The sequence below is a fragment of the Colletes gigas genome, unplaced genomic scaffold (genome assembly GCF_013123115.1).
Source record: "Colletes gigas isolate AHSC1104 unplaced genomic scaffold, ASM1312311v1 Colletes_gigas_Sc00002, whole genome shotgun sequence".
NCBI lineage: Eukaryota > Metazoa > Arthropoda > Insecta > Hymenoptera > Colletidae > Colletes > Colletes gigas.
In genome coordinates this window covers 9,801,512-9,816,123 of record NW_025106631.1, presented here as the reverse complement: position 1 = coordinate 9,816,123, position 14,612 = coordinate 9,801,512, and the positions used below count along the sequence as shown (strand labels likewise).

General features: G+C 38.3%; 3 protein-coding genes across 9 annotated transcripts in view; 2 read left to right on the top strand and 1 right to left on the bottom strand.

Moving 5' to 3' along the window:
• The first annotated feature begins 366 nt into the window (after nt 1-366).
• LOC122402257 (zinc finger CCCH domain-containing protein 18-like) lies at nt 367-6,267 on the top strand. 3 transcript variants are annotated; one of them, XM_043404914.1, is made up of 8 exons: nt 367-603; nt 1,690-1,972; nt 2,141-3,174; nt 3,284-3,756; nt 3,852-4,111; nt 4,202-4,600; nt 4,817-5,197; nt 5,333-6,267. In XM_043404914.1, the coding sequence occupies exons 3-8, from the start codon at nt 2,157-2,159 to the stop codon at nt 5,742-5,744; spliced, it is 2,943 nt and encodes a 980-aa protein (XP_043260849.1). In that variant the 5' UTR covers nt 367-603; nt 1,690-1,972; nt 2,141-2,156; the 3' UTR covers nt 5,745-6,267. The 3 variants fall into 3 exon arrangements, with proteins under 3 accessions (XP_043260849.1, XP_043260840.1, XP_043260832.1); XM_043404905.1 differs by having other exon boundaries at nt 1,668-1,972; XM_043404897.1 differs by lacking the exon at nt 1,690-1,972.
• A 1,260-nt stretch (nt 6,268-7,527) lies between these two features.
• LOC122402656 (galactosylgalactosylxylosylprotein 3-beta-glucuronosyltransferase I) lies at nt 7,528-12,235 on the top strand. 3 transcript variants are annotated; one of them, XM_043405627.1, is made up of 4 exons: nt 7,528-7,785; nt 8,270-8,793; nt 8,849-9,145; nt 10,345-12,235. In XM_043405627.1, the coding sequence occupies exons 1-4, from the start codon at nt 7,659-7,661 to the stop codon at nt 10,441-10,443; spliced, it is 1,047 nt and encodes a 348-aa protein (XP_043261562.1). In that variant the 5' UTR covers nt 7,528-7,658; the 3' UTR covers nt 10,444-12,235. The 3 variants fall into 3 exon arrangements, with proteins under 3 accessions (XP_043261562.1, XP_043261570.1, XP_043261580.1); XM_043405635.1 differs by lacking the exon at nt 7,528-7,785 and adding an exon at nt 7,818-8,015; XM_043405645.1 differs by lacking the exon at nt 7,528-7,785 and adding an exon at nt 8,103-8,197.
• LOC122402302 (fasciclin-2) overlaps nt 10,835-14,612 on the bottom strand; it is a 27,505-nt gene continuing 23,727 nt past the window's right edge. For all 3 annotated transcript variants that reach the window (XM_043404990.1, XM_043404998.1, XM_043405006.1), the window contains one exon: nt 10,835-13,803. In XM_043404990.1, the coding sequence (XP_043260925.1) occupies nt 13,662-13,803 (142 nt within the window). In that variant the 3' untranslated portion in view covers nt 10,835-13,661. The remainder of the gene's footprint in view (nt 13,804-14,612) is intronic.

Sequence of the window (14,612 nt, the reverse complement as noted above, 5' to 3'; positions counted from 1 at the left end):
TCAACCGTTCGAAAAATTTGGTATACGAAATTGTAGTTAAACTAAACCACGATTGGTTAACTACCCACAACCTATCACAGCCTTACATTCCTATTAGCGTAACTGTAACTCTTTGCATTATTTAATCCACTTTAAAGAAGTAATAGAAATATACGAACGTGTTTGAATGCATAATTCTGAATATATCAACTAATATAAAGGTTTAAATATATATCGTTCAAAAGAAGCCATTTTAACCATAAATTATACAATTGATACGTCATTGCTACCAACTACAAAGTTTCAAATATGTACAGGAACAAAGGATACGTAAAATTTTAGAGACGTAACCGTCTACTTTAAAGGTAATCAATGGTTTACAGTAATGAAAGGCTTTTGGTTCCTGCATTACATGAATTTTTCGTTTGTGCTTTGTCCTCTTTTAGATTGATTCTACGGTGGTGAATTAGTCGGGGAGCTAACAACGTTACATCTTGGGGTAGAGTTCACTTTGAAAACAGGGAGGAAGCGAAAAATCTAACCATTATATCTGGGTGACGCCGTCCGCCTAAAGCCTCGGAGTCTTAAAATCTCCAAAGGCCCACAGGCATACGCGCAACCAAGGTAAGAATCCCACAACACATGTTCAACGGAATTCATAAAATATTATGTATTTCTTTCAAATGGTACTTGAAACTCCGTGAGATCCTCTGTTCAGAATTTTACAGGTTGATTTGCAGTAACATTTAATTCATTGCTGTGTTAACCTCAATATACCCATGAAAATTACTTGAACGAACTTGTATTCAATGTAATGATTAACATGTACCAAGATAGAATAATAATTAGTTTTCGAATCGATTAAAAGTTTTTGCTTCTAAACCACATTATGTTTTAATTTTTGCATTATTTCGAATTGGGTAGACTTTTTTGTAATATATTAACATTGCGTTTAAAAATTTAATCGTACGTTACGACTGTTTGACTGTATTCTATGAAATGCTATCAAAAAAATTATTTCCTGCTTATGTAAAAACTATTTAGAATTCGTTTGTTTCAAAGTAGTTTTGTAATATCCTGATCATTATATTTGCATAAAGCTATATTTATATGAATCGCGTTAATTCAATGTATAAAATCAAAATCATATTAATCTTTGAACTACATACATTGATGACTAGTTTGTTAGTTGTTTCCATGACTATAATTTATGAAATTATAAACATTAGCATCAAATAATAAATTGCTTAATTATAAAATTAATTTTGAAATATTATTACTGCAATCTGCACTGTATGTAATCTATAAGTAATGTACACCTACCATGGGATCAACAACATAATTATGTTTTTTTATGTTTTAAGTATTACATCTTTTTATTTTATCTTGCAGTTAAAATAAAATATTTTTTATTTAACAAATTTACACATAAATAAAATATAATCTCTATTCCTTCAGTTTTATATATTTATCATCATAAAATTGATAAATTAATGTTTGTTTGCTTATCAATGTTTCCTATTGGACTCATTGTTAATTTTTACATGAAAGTATAGCAATTGATATTAGTGTTATATAATTTTACTTATATATCATAATAAAACAATATTTTAGTTTCTCTTTTCCCTAATTTTTCCTCTTTCCCTTTTTTCTTTATTTCTCCATATGCCCAAAAGACATTCTTACAGGTTGAAAGTCCGTTCGTTATAGTTTCTAGTGCAGTACAAAACTGTTTGCAGTTTACCGGTATTTCTTAATTTGTGTTGTGTTCGAGTTGAAAGTTTAAAACGTAAACCAAAAAGTTCCGGGCAAGAAATCCTGAAAAATAACAGTATGTATTGTATATGTGAAAAAAGTTCAGTTTAAGTATAAAGTATAAAAGTTGCTAGTAAAAAAAGTTCTCGACGTGATATAAAAAGTATGTTCAACACGGTATGGATCGCGCGCGTTGTGTCTTCAAGAGCGAGTACTGCACAGGCTCTTATTGATACAGGTAAGCCCCTGCGATGCTACTGATGCAGATTTTTCAGTGCTACATTCGGTTGGTACGGCTAAAAATTTCACTTCTCAAGTAAGAGGAATTAATGATTTGATTGAGCGGTGGTCCCATTTTTTCATTAAATTCCATTATATGTATTGTAAAAGTATCACTTGTTTACAGGCTAGAATAGTCCATCATGTCAGACTCTGGTTCAGAAAGTTCCTCTTCAGAGGATTATGATGGAAGGAGAAATCCAGTTGCATCTGCTGACAATGTGGGATCGCCAAACTTCTCGCATCATTCATCTGTCTCAGGGCATAAATCTAGGGCAAGTTCTATTTCTTCAAGAGGGAAGTCACCTGAATCTATCATATCCGAAAGAGATTCAAAATCTCCAAGATATACACCAATATCACCAAAATCTCAGAGATCTGGATTAGCATCTCCTAGTGAAGAAGAAGGTTCCCCAAGATCCACTCGTAGTTTATCAAAATCACCACCTACTACGCCAAAATCATATCGCTCAAGAAATAATTCTTTAGATTCACCTAGGAGTGATCGTAGCTTGTCTCATTCTCCAATACAAGATGAAAGATCATGTCCGTCTACTCCTAATGATTCTAAATCCTTACACCTGGAAGATGCTGAACCCAAACAATTTGAACTCGAAGTTGATGTACAAAGATCTGGAGATAATTCACCTAAATCATATTCTTACAAAAACAGTGAATCAAGGCAAAGTTCACCGAAATCTCCAAGATCCGAACATAGTTCAGCAAAGTCATTAATGTCTGGAAGGAGTTCTCCAAAATCAGACCCTGCATCTCCTATGGATGATCAAGAATCAGACAAACATTCACCGCCTCATTCTCCACCAGCAAAAAGTAGTTCATTTAATGAACTGGATGGAGAACAAATTTCAGATGGAGATATCGAAGATGAACCTGAATCAGTAGCTAAGTCAAAACTTGCACCAATTACACATGGTGAAGATTTATCGGACGTTTCTGATCTAGAAAGTATGGATGGGGTAGATGGCACTACAGAACATGAATCGGGACTCAATGAAAGTCAACATAATGAGGAAAGACATATGCCAAACAATGATGATAAAACGGAGAAAGAAGATAAAAATGTACCTGTTGGATTAACAGAAGAGAGTGAACAATTGGATTTTGAAGCTGATGGTCAATGGAAAGACGAGCGTGATGAAGGTAAATAATACTCAAACTATCTAACTTCAAATGTAAATTAATATCAAATTAGAAAGAAAGAAATATTATACAAATTTGAAGTAAGAATAATTAAACATCTATTTTTTAGGAGAAACTGAAGCACCAATTACTAAAGAAAACAAAGATGAAAAAGATAAAGATAAAGTTAAATTAAAAGATGGAATTGAAGGAAATGACAAAGAAGAAGGAGAAGAAGATGGTGAGAAAATAGAATCTGAATTAGAAGAAGGCGAACTCAGTGATGGTGATGATGCCCGACCAGAAGAAACAGAACCAAGACCTGTTTGCCGTTTTTATAATCGAGGCCAGTGTACGTGGGGAGTTAGTTGTAGGTTTCTACATCCAGGTGTAACCGATAAGGGTAATTATACGATGTTTGATATGGTGAGACCAATGGCATATCCGCCACACGCAGCTGCTCCACACGAATTCAGACCGCACATTGATAGGCCAAATATGGTGCGACCATTACCTGGTTATGGAGCACCATCTCATACACCAAAAGTAGAAGAGCTTCCTACTGAATCAGCATGGGAACGTGGATTACGACATGCTAAGGAAGTCAGTCTATGTTTCTATGAAATTATTAAATGTCTATATGTTATGTGCCTTAATATAAAACGTATTTACTAATATTTACTTATTTCCTTACGCAGATGATGCGCAAGGCAAATAAACGCAAAGAATCAGATATGGACTTTGAAGAAAAGAAGATGAATTTAAGCTTGGGGCAAGACGAATTAGACAGAGAGGCAGGTTATTATGTAAGAGCAGCCAGCCCAGAACCACCAGCTGAAAGGTGGCCACCTAGAGAGGCACCTCGAAGAATGCCTCCGCCAAGGATTACGCCAGAAAGATATATTGAAGAACCTGATCCTTACTATGTACCACCAACAGCACCACCAGAATATTATAGGTAATAGTTATCGACTATAAAATGGTTACAAAATATTTTATTTATACACTTTGTTTCCGAAACATTAATTTATTTACATACTTTTAATAGGAGAGTACATTATAAAGCAGATACTCGAGTTGCTACCGAATATCGAGAACGTATTGATTATCATGCCGTACCTCGCGGTACGCCCCATTCTGTTTCACCACCGCCGCATACACGAGAACGAGAAAGAGAAAGAGAACGTGAACGCGATAGGGAACGAGAATATTACGAGAAGTACGAAAAGAAACATAAGCGTCCATCAAGGGAAGTTATAGTAGAACGTATTGCCCCGACGAAACCGTGGCGGGAAGAGGAACCACCTCCTGTAGAGAGAGGTAGAGGAGACGAATGGGCAGATCCTTGGATGCGGAGGAAATCCCCCAGCACCGTGCGTCGGAATACATCATCTCGACGTTCACGAAGACAATCTTATTCTTCAGGCTCTTCGTATTCATCAACAAGGTAAATTCTATAATACTTATGACTGTGATTATTTTGTTCCTTTGATTTAATTATTGGAATTAAGTATTCTCCATTAATAGCAATGCAACTTATAGATTCTGATCTGTAAATTACTATATTTAAACAAACATTCATAAATAGTTCGTGTTCAAGTTTTTTTTTTCCGAACGTTTCTTATGTACGAAAACGTACAAGTGTACTGTATGCTGTTTTTAGTTCTAGCCGTAGCTCGAGCCGTTCTAGCTACAGTTCTTACGACTCCCTATCCAGGTCCCGTTCACCATCCCCTCCCTCTAGAACCCGTGGTGCTGGCAAAGGGAAAGCAGTCGTGACATCGCCACCTTCAAATCCTCCAACGGTGGCAGCTGCTGCACCTCAACGCGGTGCCATGTTGATGAACCCACCTGCTCCTTCTCCTCGTCCACCCAAAGGTTCTATTTCTCCTACAACCGGTACACTTCACCGACGTGCTGGACTTAACCCACCTGCACCGAGCCCACTTTCCTCTCATCAACGTCACCATGAAAAGGCACGAGATAAAGCAGCTATAGCAGCAGCTGCAGTGGCAAAAGTTATCAAAAGTCGATCAAGATCCAGGTAAAAAACGTTTAAAAAAAAATGTATTCCACTATTTATATACAGTAAAACTGGTGGGGTGTCTGATAAATTCATATAACTTATAAACATTTAAATATAAATATGTGTGTAAGACATAATAAAATTTGCTTTTAGGTCGTCGCATAGTAGTTCAGGGTCGGAGAGCAGCGGCAGTAGCAGTGATTCCAGTGAATCAAGTTATTCATCTTCATCTAGCGAGACTCGTCGAAGAAAAGGTTCAACTCCGCCAATAACGCGAAAGGATTCCAAGGGTATTGATGCTTTAAAGCTTAGTGGTACCAAGCAACAAATTAAACTCACATTGAAACCAACTAGTAATACTACAGCTGTGAAAAAGATTGATCGTTCCGCTTTAATGGCTGGAAAAAAGAGAGGATTAGAATCACCACCTTTAATCGATAGTAAAGCAAGTGTTGCCGCGGCCGCAGCTAAAGCGGCCAAGAAAGCAAGTTCACGACGAGAAGAACTGTTAAAACAACTTAAAGCAGTGGAAGACGCGATCGCTCGTAAGAGATCAAAAGTTTAATAATGCGGCTTTTATTACCTTTGAGGTAAATATGTATGTACACATAAATATTTCTTAGTGTATCATGTAATTAGCTGCTATAAAATAACGTGTGATATGAAAGAAGAAGATTTCATATTAGAAGCAAGAGTTTCTAATTTCATAAATATGTTCTAACCGCGATATTAATATTTTATTCTTTAATTTTCTTTCTCGTCAGTATGTAAACACATATAATATTGCGCAAATGTCATACTGTACAGTATCTTCATCATTAGAAGTAAAAAGTATGTGCATCACACACATGCACGCTTGCGCGTGCATCCATAGAAACAAATGTGAAAATTTTGAACATTAAAATTTTTTTAAGGATGAAAAGATTATAACAATTTGTAAAAATAAACTACAAGACAATGTCGTAAAAATGCCAAACACGCGTAAATAAAAACAAACATGTAATTTATTTATGTATGAACCACAAAGATTTTGTTGAAATACACAAAATATCATCTATGTCATAACATATAACATTTATATGCAGATGCAAACACGTTTGGTGGTATTAAACGACAATAAAATGTCACACCTGTACAAACATTCTATAACCTTCTTTTACTTTTTTTTTACTTTTTTAAATGAATTAAGTTTATATTTTTTGCATTATTAGTTTACAAATGATTATCTATGCAAAATAAAAACATTCATAATTAGAGATTAATTTGTATGACCATTAATGTAAATAATTGATTAATGATCAAGTAATAGAACAGTCCAAGAGGAGAGTTTAAATTCAGTGTAACAAAAATTAAAGTGTATTGCATAGTATGAGTATTTCATACTTCTGCTGTTTACGTTGTGGGTATGATCACAAACAATTAAACACTTTCATTACAAAACATAAAACAAGAAACTAATATCGAATTTTGTACTACACTTAAAATATTAATTGCCTGGCTATGGTAAATAAATTTGTTTGGACGAACATAGTGACGTGAAAGACTATTAAGAAAAATGTATTCTTTTATACGATTCTTTGTAGATTAGTAATCATAAACACAATAATAGTAAAGTATACAAAATCTGCTAAACTCGTAACAAAATAAATGCACGTGACAATGCATTTTGTACTTTCAACAACAAATCATATTAGATTCGTATTACAAGTACTTCTCGGGGTAGGCACGGGTAATGCAGCGCGCTGTAAACCGACACAATTTGGCCCGAAATAGGGGGTTTCGAAATAAGAGATTTTGCCCTTATATGAGCAGCTTTTGGGTCGAATGAGGTCTCATTCGAAAGAGAAAGGTCCAATGCAGTGCGCTCTGGTCAGAATCGAACGAGATTGTGTTCACATTTATTAATATCAACGTCGAAAGTCGAGAAAAAAATGAATGAAATACAGCCACGGAATCGAGGTCTTTTTAGGTTACTAAAAGAGTTGTACGATTCCAATACTGACCAGAGCGCGCTGCATTGGACCTTCCTCTTTCGAATGAGACGTCATCCGACCTAAAAGCTGCTCATATAAGGACAAAATCTCTTATTTCGGAATTGCATTCCCACAAGCGAGTTCCGCCATTACATGGGTAATAGCAGAGCAAGTCACGTGACAAATTTAGTTCAGGCAGTCGCTACGAGATGGCGCCTAATCAAGAGGGCTGTGAAGGTGAAACCACAGACGAGATCTCGTCTGTGGTGAAACCACAGACGGGGTATACCTTATCTGTGGTAATTCTGCTGTATTGATAACGCAGCGATTACTCGTACCTCACTACTCATGCAATATCGCGAACTGATTTATGGCCTGTCCTCAATAGTATCTCTGTACAAGAGTTTGAATTTTATTATCGATTTACACGTTTTGAAGGCGGTCCGTCGTTTTATCTCAAATTAAGAACAGTTGGGATCGTAGAGTAGTGTCATGGCGTCGTAACCATGACAGAAAGTTTGTTCCTCACCGACGAATTCGTCAGTAAACCTAATATGTGGGGTGGCTACCGACATAACAAAGTCTTCCTAGTACTGTTGCTAATGCCTATAATCCTAATACAAACTTACATATGTAAGTATTCGTCCAGTATTGCGTATCTATAAACAGAACAGGCATGTGGACGCGGTTATGCGTGAAATGTGACGTGCTCCGTATCGTAGCTCTTACATATATTCTATGCTAATTTCAAACAAATATGTTATCAGTCGCACGTGTTTTGTGTCGATAAATTCGATAGTGGTGGCATCCGTTAAACCGAATATAATCCCATTTGATGCGATAATGTTACACATAACCACAATGTAAATACATTTGAAACGTGTTTACTACAAAGTTAATCTTTTTGTATCAAACAAATATACTGTCTTAGTTTCTTCTCACGAATCTTTGCCAATACATTCTAGTAGAAAAATTATTAAAAACATGTTGTATCAACGTAGGCTCTCAAATACTTTATTAAGAGGTTATGGCAGAAGGACATAGCGTACGAACAAACACTATGATAGAAACCTTCGTATTCTAGTCAGAATATCGTTTTAATTTATTTGTTCTACAGATTACAGGGAGCAATGCAAATGGCTAGAACTGAGGGGCCTGATGGACTCGTTACAAGCCGATCAACGAGACGCGAACCGACTGTCATACACTATAATGAAGCTGATAGAAAAGAATAGTGTGTTAAGTGATAGCGGCAAACGAGAATATGCCGATAAACCCACGATATATGTCATTACTCCGACGTTTGCCAGGCCTGTACAAAAAGCAGAGTTGACACGGTTGTCACAGACGTTTCTGCACGTACCTAACCTCCATTGGATCGTCGTGGAAGACGCGGCGATAAAAACGATGCTGGTCACGCGTTTCTTGTTAGACAGCGATTTAAGGCATACCCACCTAAATGCTGTGACCCCGCCTAATTACAAATTGGGAAGAAACGACCCGAATTGGAAGAAGCCGCGCGGCGTCGAGCAACGAAACGAGGCGTTACGCTGGCTTCGCGACAATGTGAAATTAACCGACAAAGGGGTCGTGTATTTCGCCGACGACGACAACACGTATTCGGTGAAGCTGTTTCACGAGGTAAGGACATTAATTCGGCCCAGTCACGGAAACGTTACGTAAACGTACCTTGCAGATGGCGAAGATTCAGAAGGTCGGCGTGTGGCCGGTCGGTCTGGTCGGCGGTTTAATGGTGGAGAAACCAATATGTGATAACGTAACTAATAAGGTAATCGATTTCAACGCGGTCTGGAAACCGGACCGTCCGTTTCCGTTGGACATGGCCGGGTTCGCCATCAACGTGACGCTTTTATTAGAGAACAAGGAGGCGGAGTTCTCGTACGACGTTCAAGGCGGCTACCAGGAGAGCGAGATCCTGAAACAGATCGTCACCAGGAACGACCTGGAACCCCTGGCGGATCTATGCACGAAGGTACGCGCGAATATTTTTACTCGACGAACGTATACACAGTGTGTTCGGCCAATCCTGGGAAAAACTTTAATAGGAGATTCTGGAGGCCAAAATAAGACGAAAATAAAGAATATTAGTTTCCTGACTGAAGCCTCGTTAAAAAGTTATTAACAATTAAATTAAAAAATTTCAAATCGTTCTGGAAAAATTATTTTCGGTTGCGGGGGTCAATTACAATCATTTTTGGTGAATACACATACCCCCGAAATCCTATCCACTTTCGAGAAAAAAATTCGAGTAGGTACTGAAATTTTTAGACGAAATTAAAATATTTAAAATCATACTAAAAAAATTATATTTAGTTAGAGGGGTCAATCACAATCATTTTTGATGAATACACATACCCCCGAAATCCTATCCACTTTCGAGAAAAAAATTCGAGTAGGTACTGAAATTTTTAGACGAAATTAAAATATTTAAAATCATACTAAAAAAATTATATTTAGTTAGAGGGGTCAATCACAATCATTTTTGGAGAATACACATACCCCCGAAATCCTACCCACTTTCGAGAAAAAAATTCGAGTAGGTACTGAAATTTTTAGACAAAATTAAAATATTTAAAATCATACTAAAAAAATTATATTTAGTTAGAGGGGTCAATCACAATCATTTTTGGTGAATACACATACCCCCGAAATCCTACCCACTTTCGAGAAAAAAATTCGAGTAGGAACTGGAATTTTTAGACGAAATTAAAATATTTAAAATCATACTAAAAAAATTATATTTAGTTAGAGGGGTCAATCACAATCATTTTTGGTGAATACACATACCCCCGAAATCCTACCACTTTATAGAAAAAAATTCAGCACGGGCGGAACTTTAAACGTTAATAACTTTTTAACGAAGCCTCCCTCAACAAATTGGTATTCTTGATTTTCGTCTTCTTTTGGCCTCTAGAATTCCCCATTAAAATTTTTCCCAGGGTTAGCTGAACACCCTCTATCTCGAAGAAATATTGGTTTCTCTTAAGCGGGGGGGTTCAGTTTATTACGGCAGAATTCGATACAATAATTTTTGGAGTAAAAATATTAATTCCTTTAAATCGTGTAAATTAAGTTCGAAACATTTTTGTCTGTCGGTAAATGTAGAACGAGTTATTCGTTGGACGACCTATCACTGTAGAGAATTATACAAGCTTTCGTAATTGGTTTTAGGTGTACGTCTGGCATACGCGGACAGAGCCACCACAGTTGAACGTCGAACAACTGTTGATCAAGAAAGGTAAACGCTCGAACGCGGGCATCGAAGTGTGATCGAAAATCATGCGCTTCGCGATCGTTACAAGAAGAGCTCGGTGGCCCGTCGTAGTGAGAACAAAAGTAAAGAAAACAATTTTTGTGTACGCTTTTTATCATTTATACTTGGGCCATTTACTCCCCTCATTGTGGTAAGGTGCAGTGCCATAACTTTACAGCGCACATACGATAAGACTACAGATACGACGTTGATTAATTCTAAGTCGTTTATCTCTGAATCAAGCTCACGAGTGAAACGTTTCTTCTTTTCTTTTTTTTTTATTCTTCTTTTACTTTCCGAGTGTCTGTTTGTACAAAATCCTTGTACGATGAATTGTATTTTTTTCATACTGTACCAAGAATAAATATGTTAGCGTAAACGAATATGTGAATCATTTGACCTTGAAAATGTTCTTTATCCTTTATTAGTCGAGTACGTATCCTTGACGCGTACAGAAAAAAGCATACATAAAAAATATGCCTTACACCTACGAACTTTTAATAATATTCGTAATATTTTTATTTTTCTTTTGTTTTCCTTTTTTGTTGTTTAAGTTGGAAGAATGCGCAGTAATACTTTTCATGGGAAGCTGCTTGGGTTACGGATTTTGGCAACGAATATAAAATAGCTAGATAAACGCGACCCCTCCTCCGCGAAGAAGAGGCCTCGAAATACTGCGTGTGACGATCACGAAGACGAACAACTCGCCGTTTAAGTTTCATTTCTCGTCGATAGATATATTTTTTCCTCGTGTATAATATGTACTCGTTCACTTACATGCTAATAAGTACTATATATTTGGCAAAACTCTGTATTTACGGGTACGTAAAAAAGCTACCAAGCGCGGAAAGTGTGTTCGCAAGCGGGGAGAAGTGGCGGATGTTTTTTTCTTTCTTTTATTTTCACTCTAGTTTTATTTTTATATACGTAGGTACAATTGTCATCCCCTTTCAATAAATATACACGCGATCGATTATCATTTCGGGCTTAACTTTCGTTCGTTAGTCTTAGTTTTCGTATTCTTTGCGAACGCACCTTCCGAACTTGCATGACAACATCCTAACCTTACCGGACCCTCCTAACCTTATATCCAATACTCCTTAACGATTAGGAAAAACGTTTACAAGCATTTACAAAAACTTATCACATTTTAACTGCGTTTTCTCGAAAAGCCATCTTACACATTAGGACAGAATTGGTATTATATATATATATATATGGCAGCTTTCGATTGTTCTCTTTTGTGTTCTTACGTATTCTGGAACGGTGATTCGAACGTCTGCCCGGTTCGACTCCGCGCAAACTTTTCTCTAAAGCGTTAAGAATTCGTGTTTACCGACTATCGAAAGTGTCGCTGCTTTTTGATTACACTATACATACATATTCAGGGAGACTTTTAATGTAAAGAGATACGTTCGAGTAGATTGTCGCCACAGTCGGTGTATCGGATTACCTTATTTCTCGGAACTCCCTTCTAATTTCCGTATCTTACAGTCCTTAGGTATACTGTTTCGGAATGGCAAATCGGTAATCCAATCGCGACGACACGCTATTTTATAAACCAGAGTTTTATTGCGACAGCTGCCCAATTCTTCCTTACTTACAATAGTAACTAACACAGGATACATAAAGTACTATCAATAATAATTAAAAAAGAAACGTAAAAACGAAAGGGGAGACGGTTGGGCTGCTCTTGCACACGATGGTAATCTTTACATTGTAAAATTGTACACGGTAAACTATCACCATAAATTATCACGGATAAAAAAAACAATATTTCGCGCGTCCAGGATCCACTTCGAAGTATAACTCGTAACTAATTATACAACGTAACCAAATACGTCAGTCATGTTCGTGGCAGGCAAGAGTTACATAGTCGAAAGCCGAACGAGTAATGTCGTTTTCGTAAAATTTGTTCGCGAACAGCGCGAATCCGAGTGGCCTGAGTTACACTTGATCGTCAATGATAACCGGTACGATTCGTTTCCATGAAATTTTACACTTAAAGGAATCAGTCTTTGAACCAAGGTCGTATATAACCACGAAATCGATAACCTGGCGTTTAGAATCGAACGTTAGAAAATGAAACGTGTCTGTGTCGTGGACCTTACGATACGGTATCTAATTGAACAACTTACAGGAATGGGTGTCGTGTCGTGGAGTTACAATAAACCTTCAAAAGTATATACACAGATCCAGAGGTCGCTGCTAAATCGCGAACCTCGTCGAGAGAGAGTCCCGTCCCGGTTCCGTTCGTTTCTGTTTCGCGACGGAAAAGAAAAACGACGCTTCTCGATGTATCGATTCACCCCGATCTCACGGGGATCGATAGCAACGATTATCGCGACACAGACGCTGGAGAAACGAGACGGAAGCCCGGAAAAACGGTTTCCTTAATACCTTTCGTGCTCTACGCACGATAATACAGTACTACCCAGCGTACTAGACTGTTATTATCTAGAGGGTGCCTCGAAGCAATGATCACTATTTATCGACCAACTTCTACCAATTTCGCGATTAATTTTGTACATTCCTCCTCCTCGTGCAAGCGATCTATCTATCTCCACCTTGCAATATTCGCTAAGTTACATTACGTCGACAGATTCTCTTTCCCTAGAAACGATCGCGGGAATCACGCTCGTATTCCGTACGCTTTTGCGGTAACACCTACGAGGGAGGAGAGGGAGGGAGTGAGGGAGCGGGAAGAGAGCGTTTTTTTTTTTATTTTCTTTAAGGCTTCCCAAAAATGCTGCCCCGAAACCGCTACAGAAACTAACGAGGTTAGGTCTCGCGAAACGAAAGCTACGTCGGGGAATTATGTATCGAATCGTTTTGTGAAATGCAGGCTTACCAATAAGAGGTTATACAGCTTTTCGTCGTGTCCTCGACGGAGGGAGGACACACCGGCGAGAATGTACGCGCGTATCGTCGCGTCGATCGTCGAATAATTCACGAAGTATAGCCGGTCGAACGACGTGTCTCGTGTGTCGTTCGACCGTCGCCGGATGGCGCTCGCGACGCCCTCGGTACGAGGAACGAAGCTTCGTCGGATTCGAATGTACCGCGGTTCCGCGTTCCCCGCTTAAATTCAAAATTCGAACCGGGGAAACTTCGTTCGTCGCGTACTTACGTTGTACATACCGAGACGTACGAGCCCCATCGTATCGTTCGAGAACACTTTGGCCAGAAACAGCGTTTCCACGGTGATTTACAATCTAGTACGCCGGAAGAATATCTAAACGGCCGAATCCTTGCCGACGAAACCGGTCTTTGAGACGGACCTCTTCCCGTCGAAGGTGATGGACGTTTCCCGACGCAGACCAGTGTCGATGATCGGCGTGATCTTCTTCTCTTCCTTCAGCGGCTCCTTCTCGTCTCTAAAATGTTTCAATGCGCAGTCTGGATTAATGCCACGGGTACAGAATGGTTCTTCGCCGCGCGATCAGTACGGTTACTTCTATTACTGGGCATAAAAGAGCATGTCGAGAGATGCGGCGCGTGGTGCAACATCGATTAATACGCACAAGGCATGCCATCACTCGTTAGTATCGTGTATTTGCAACCAGGGGAATTTCGTCGTTCCTTTCCCGTATGTTTCTAATAAAACGGTAGCAAGTGTACAGTGGGTCGCAAAAGTATTCGTTCATACAGCGACATTGACGACTACCAATTGGTGGAACCTGGCGTTTCTAAAGTCATTCCACCAATTATCAATTATTTCGTGAAATCGAGCACGTTTATAAAAGGACTTGGACTCGAACGTAAGCTTTTAAATTATAGATAATAGTATGGATTTCGTGAAACAATTGAGATCTCTGGCGTGCCAACATACTTTCGCAATCCGTTGTACGCAATACTTCCCGCAGCTTTTTAAGATAATCTATGGAAAGGCGGATAAAGTGTTAAAATCGTAGAGACGCATGAATCAAAATTAATTTCGGTGTTCAGCGTCTACCCGTACTTTCGCGCCGTAACGAGACTGAATCACCTACGTCCATGATCCACGGCCGAATGGAGCAGGGTAAATTAGAGCGTGATGGTGGGTGTGCTACGTAGTTAACGAGCAATTAATATCACTTCAGAGTGTTGATATCTCATGCAGCATAGCCAAAGCACGGGCGAGAATAATGGCGACAGTTTTATGCAGAGCGCGTGAAGAGTGATGAGAAGTAGACAGAGAGAAACA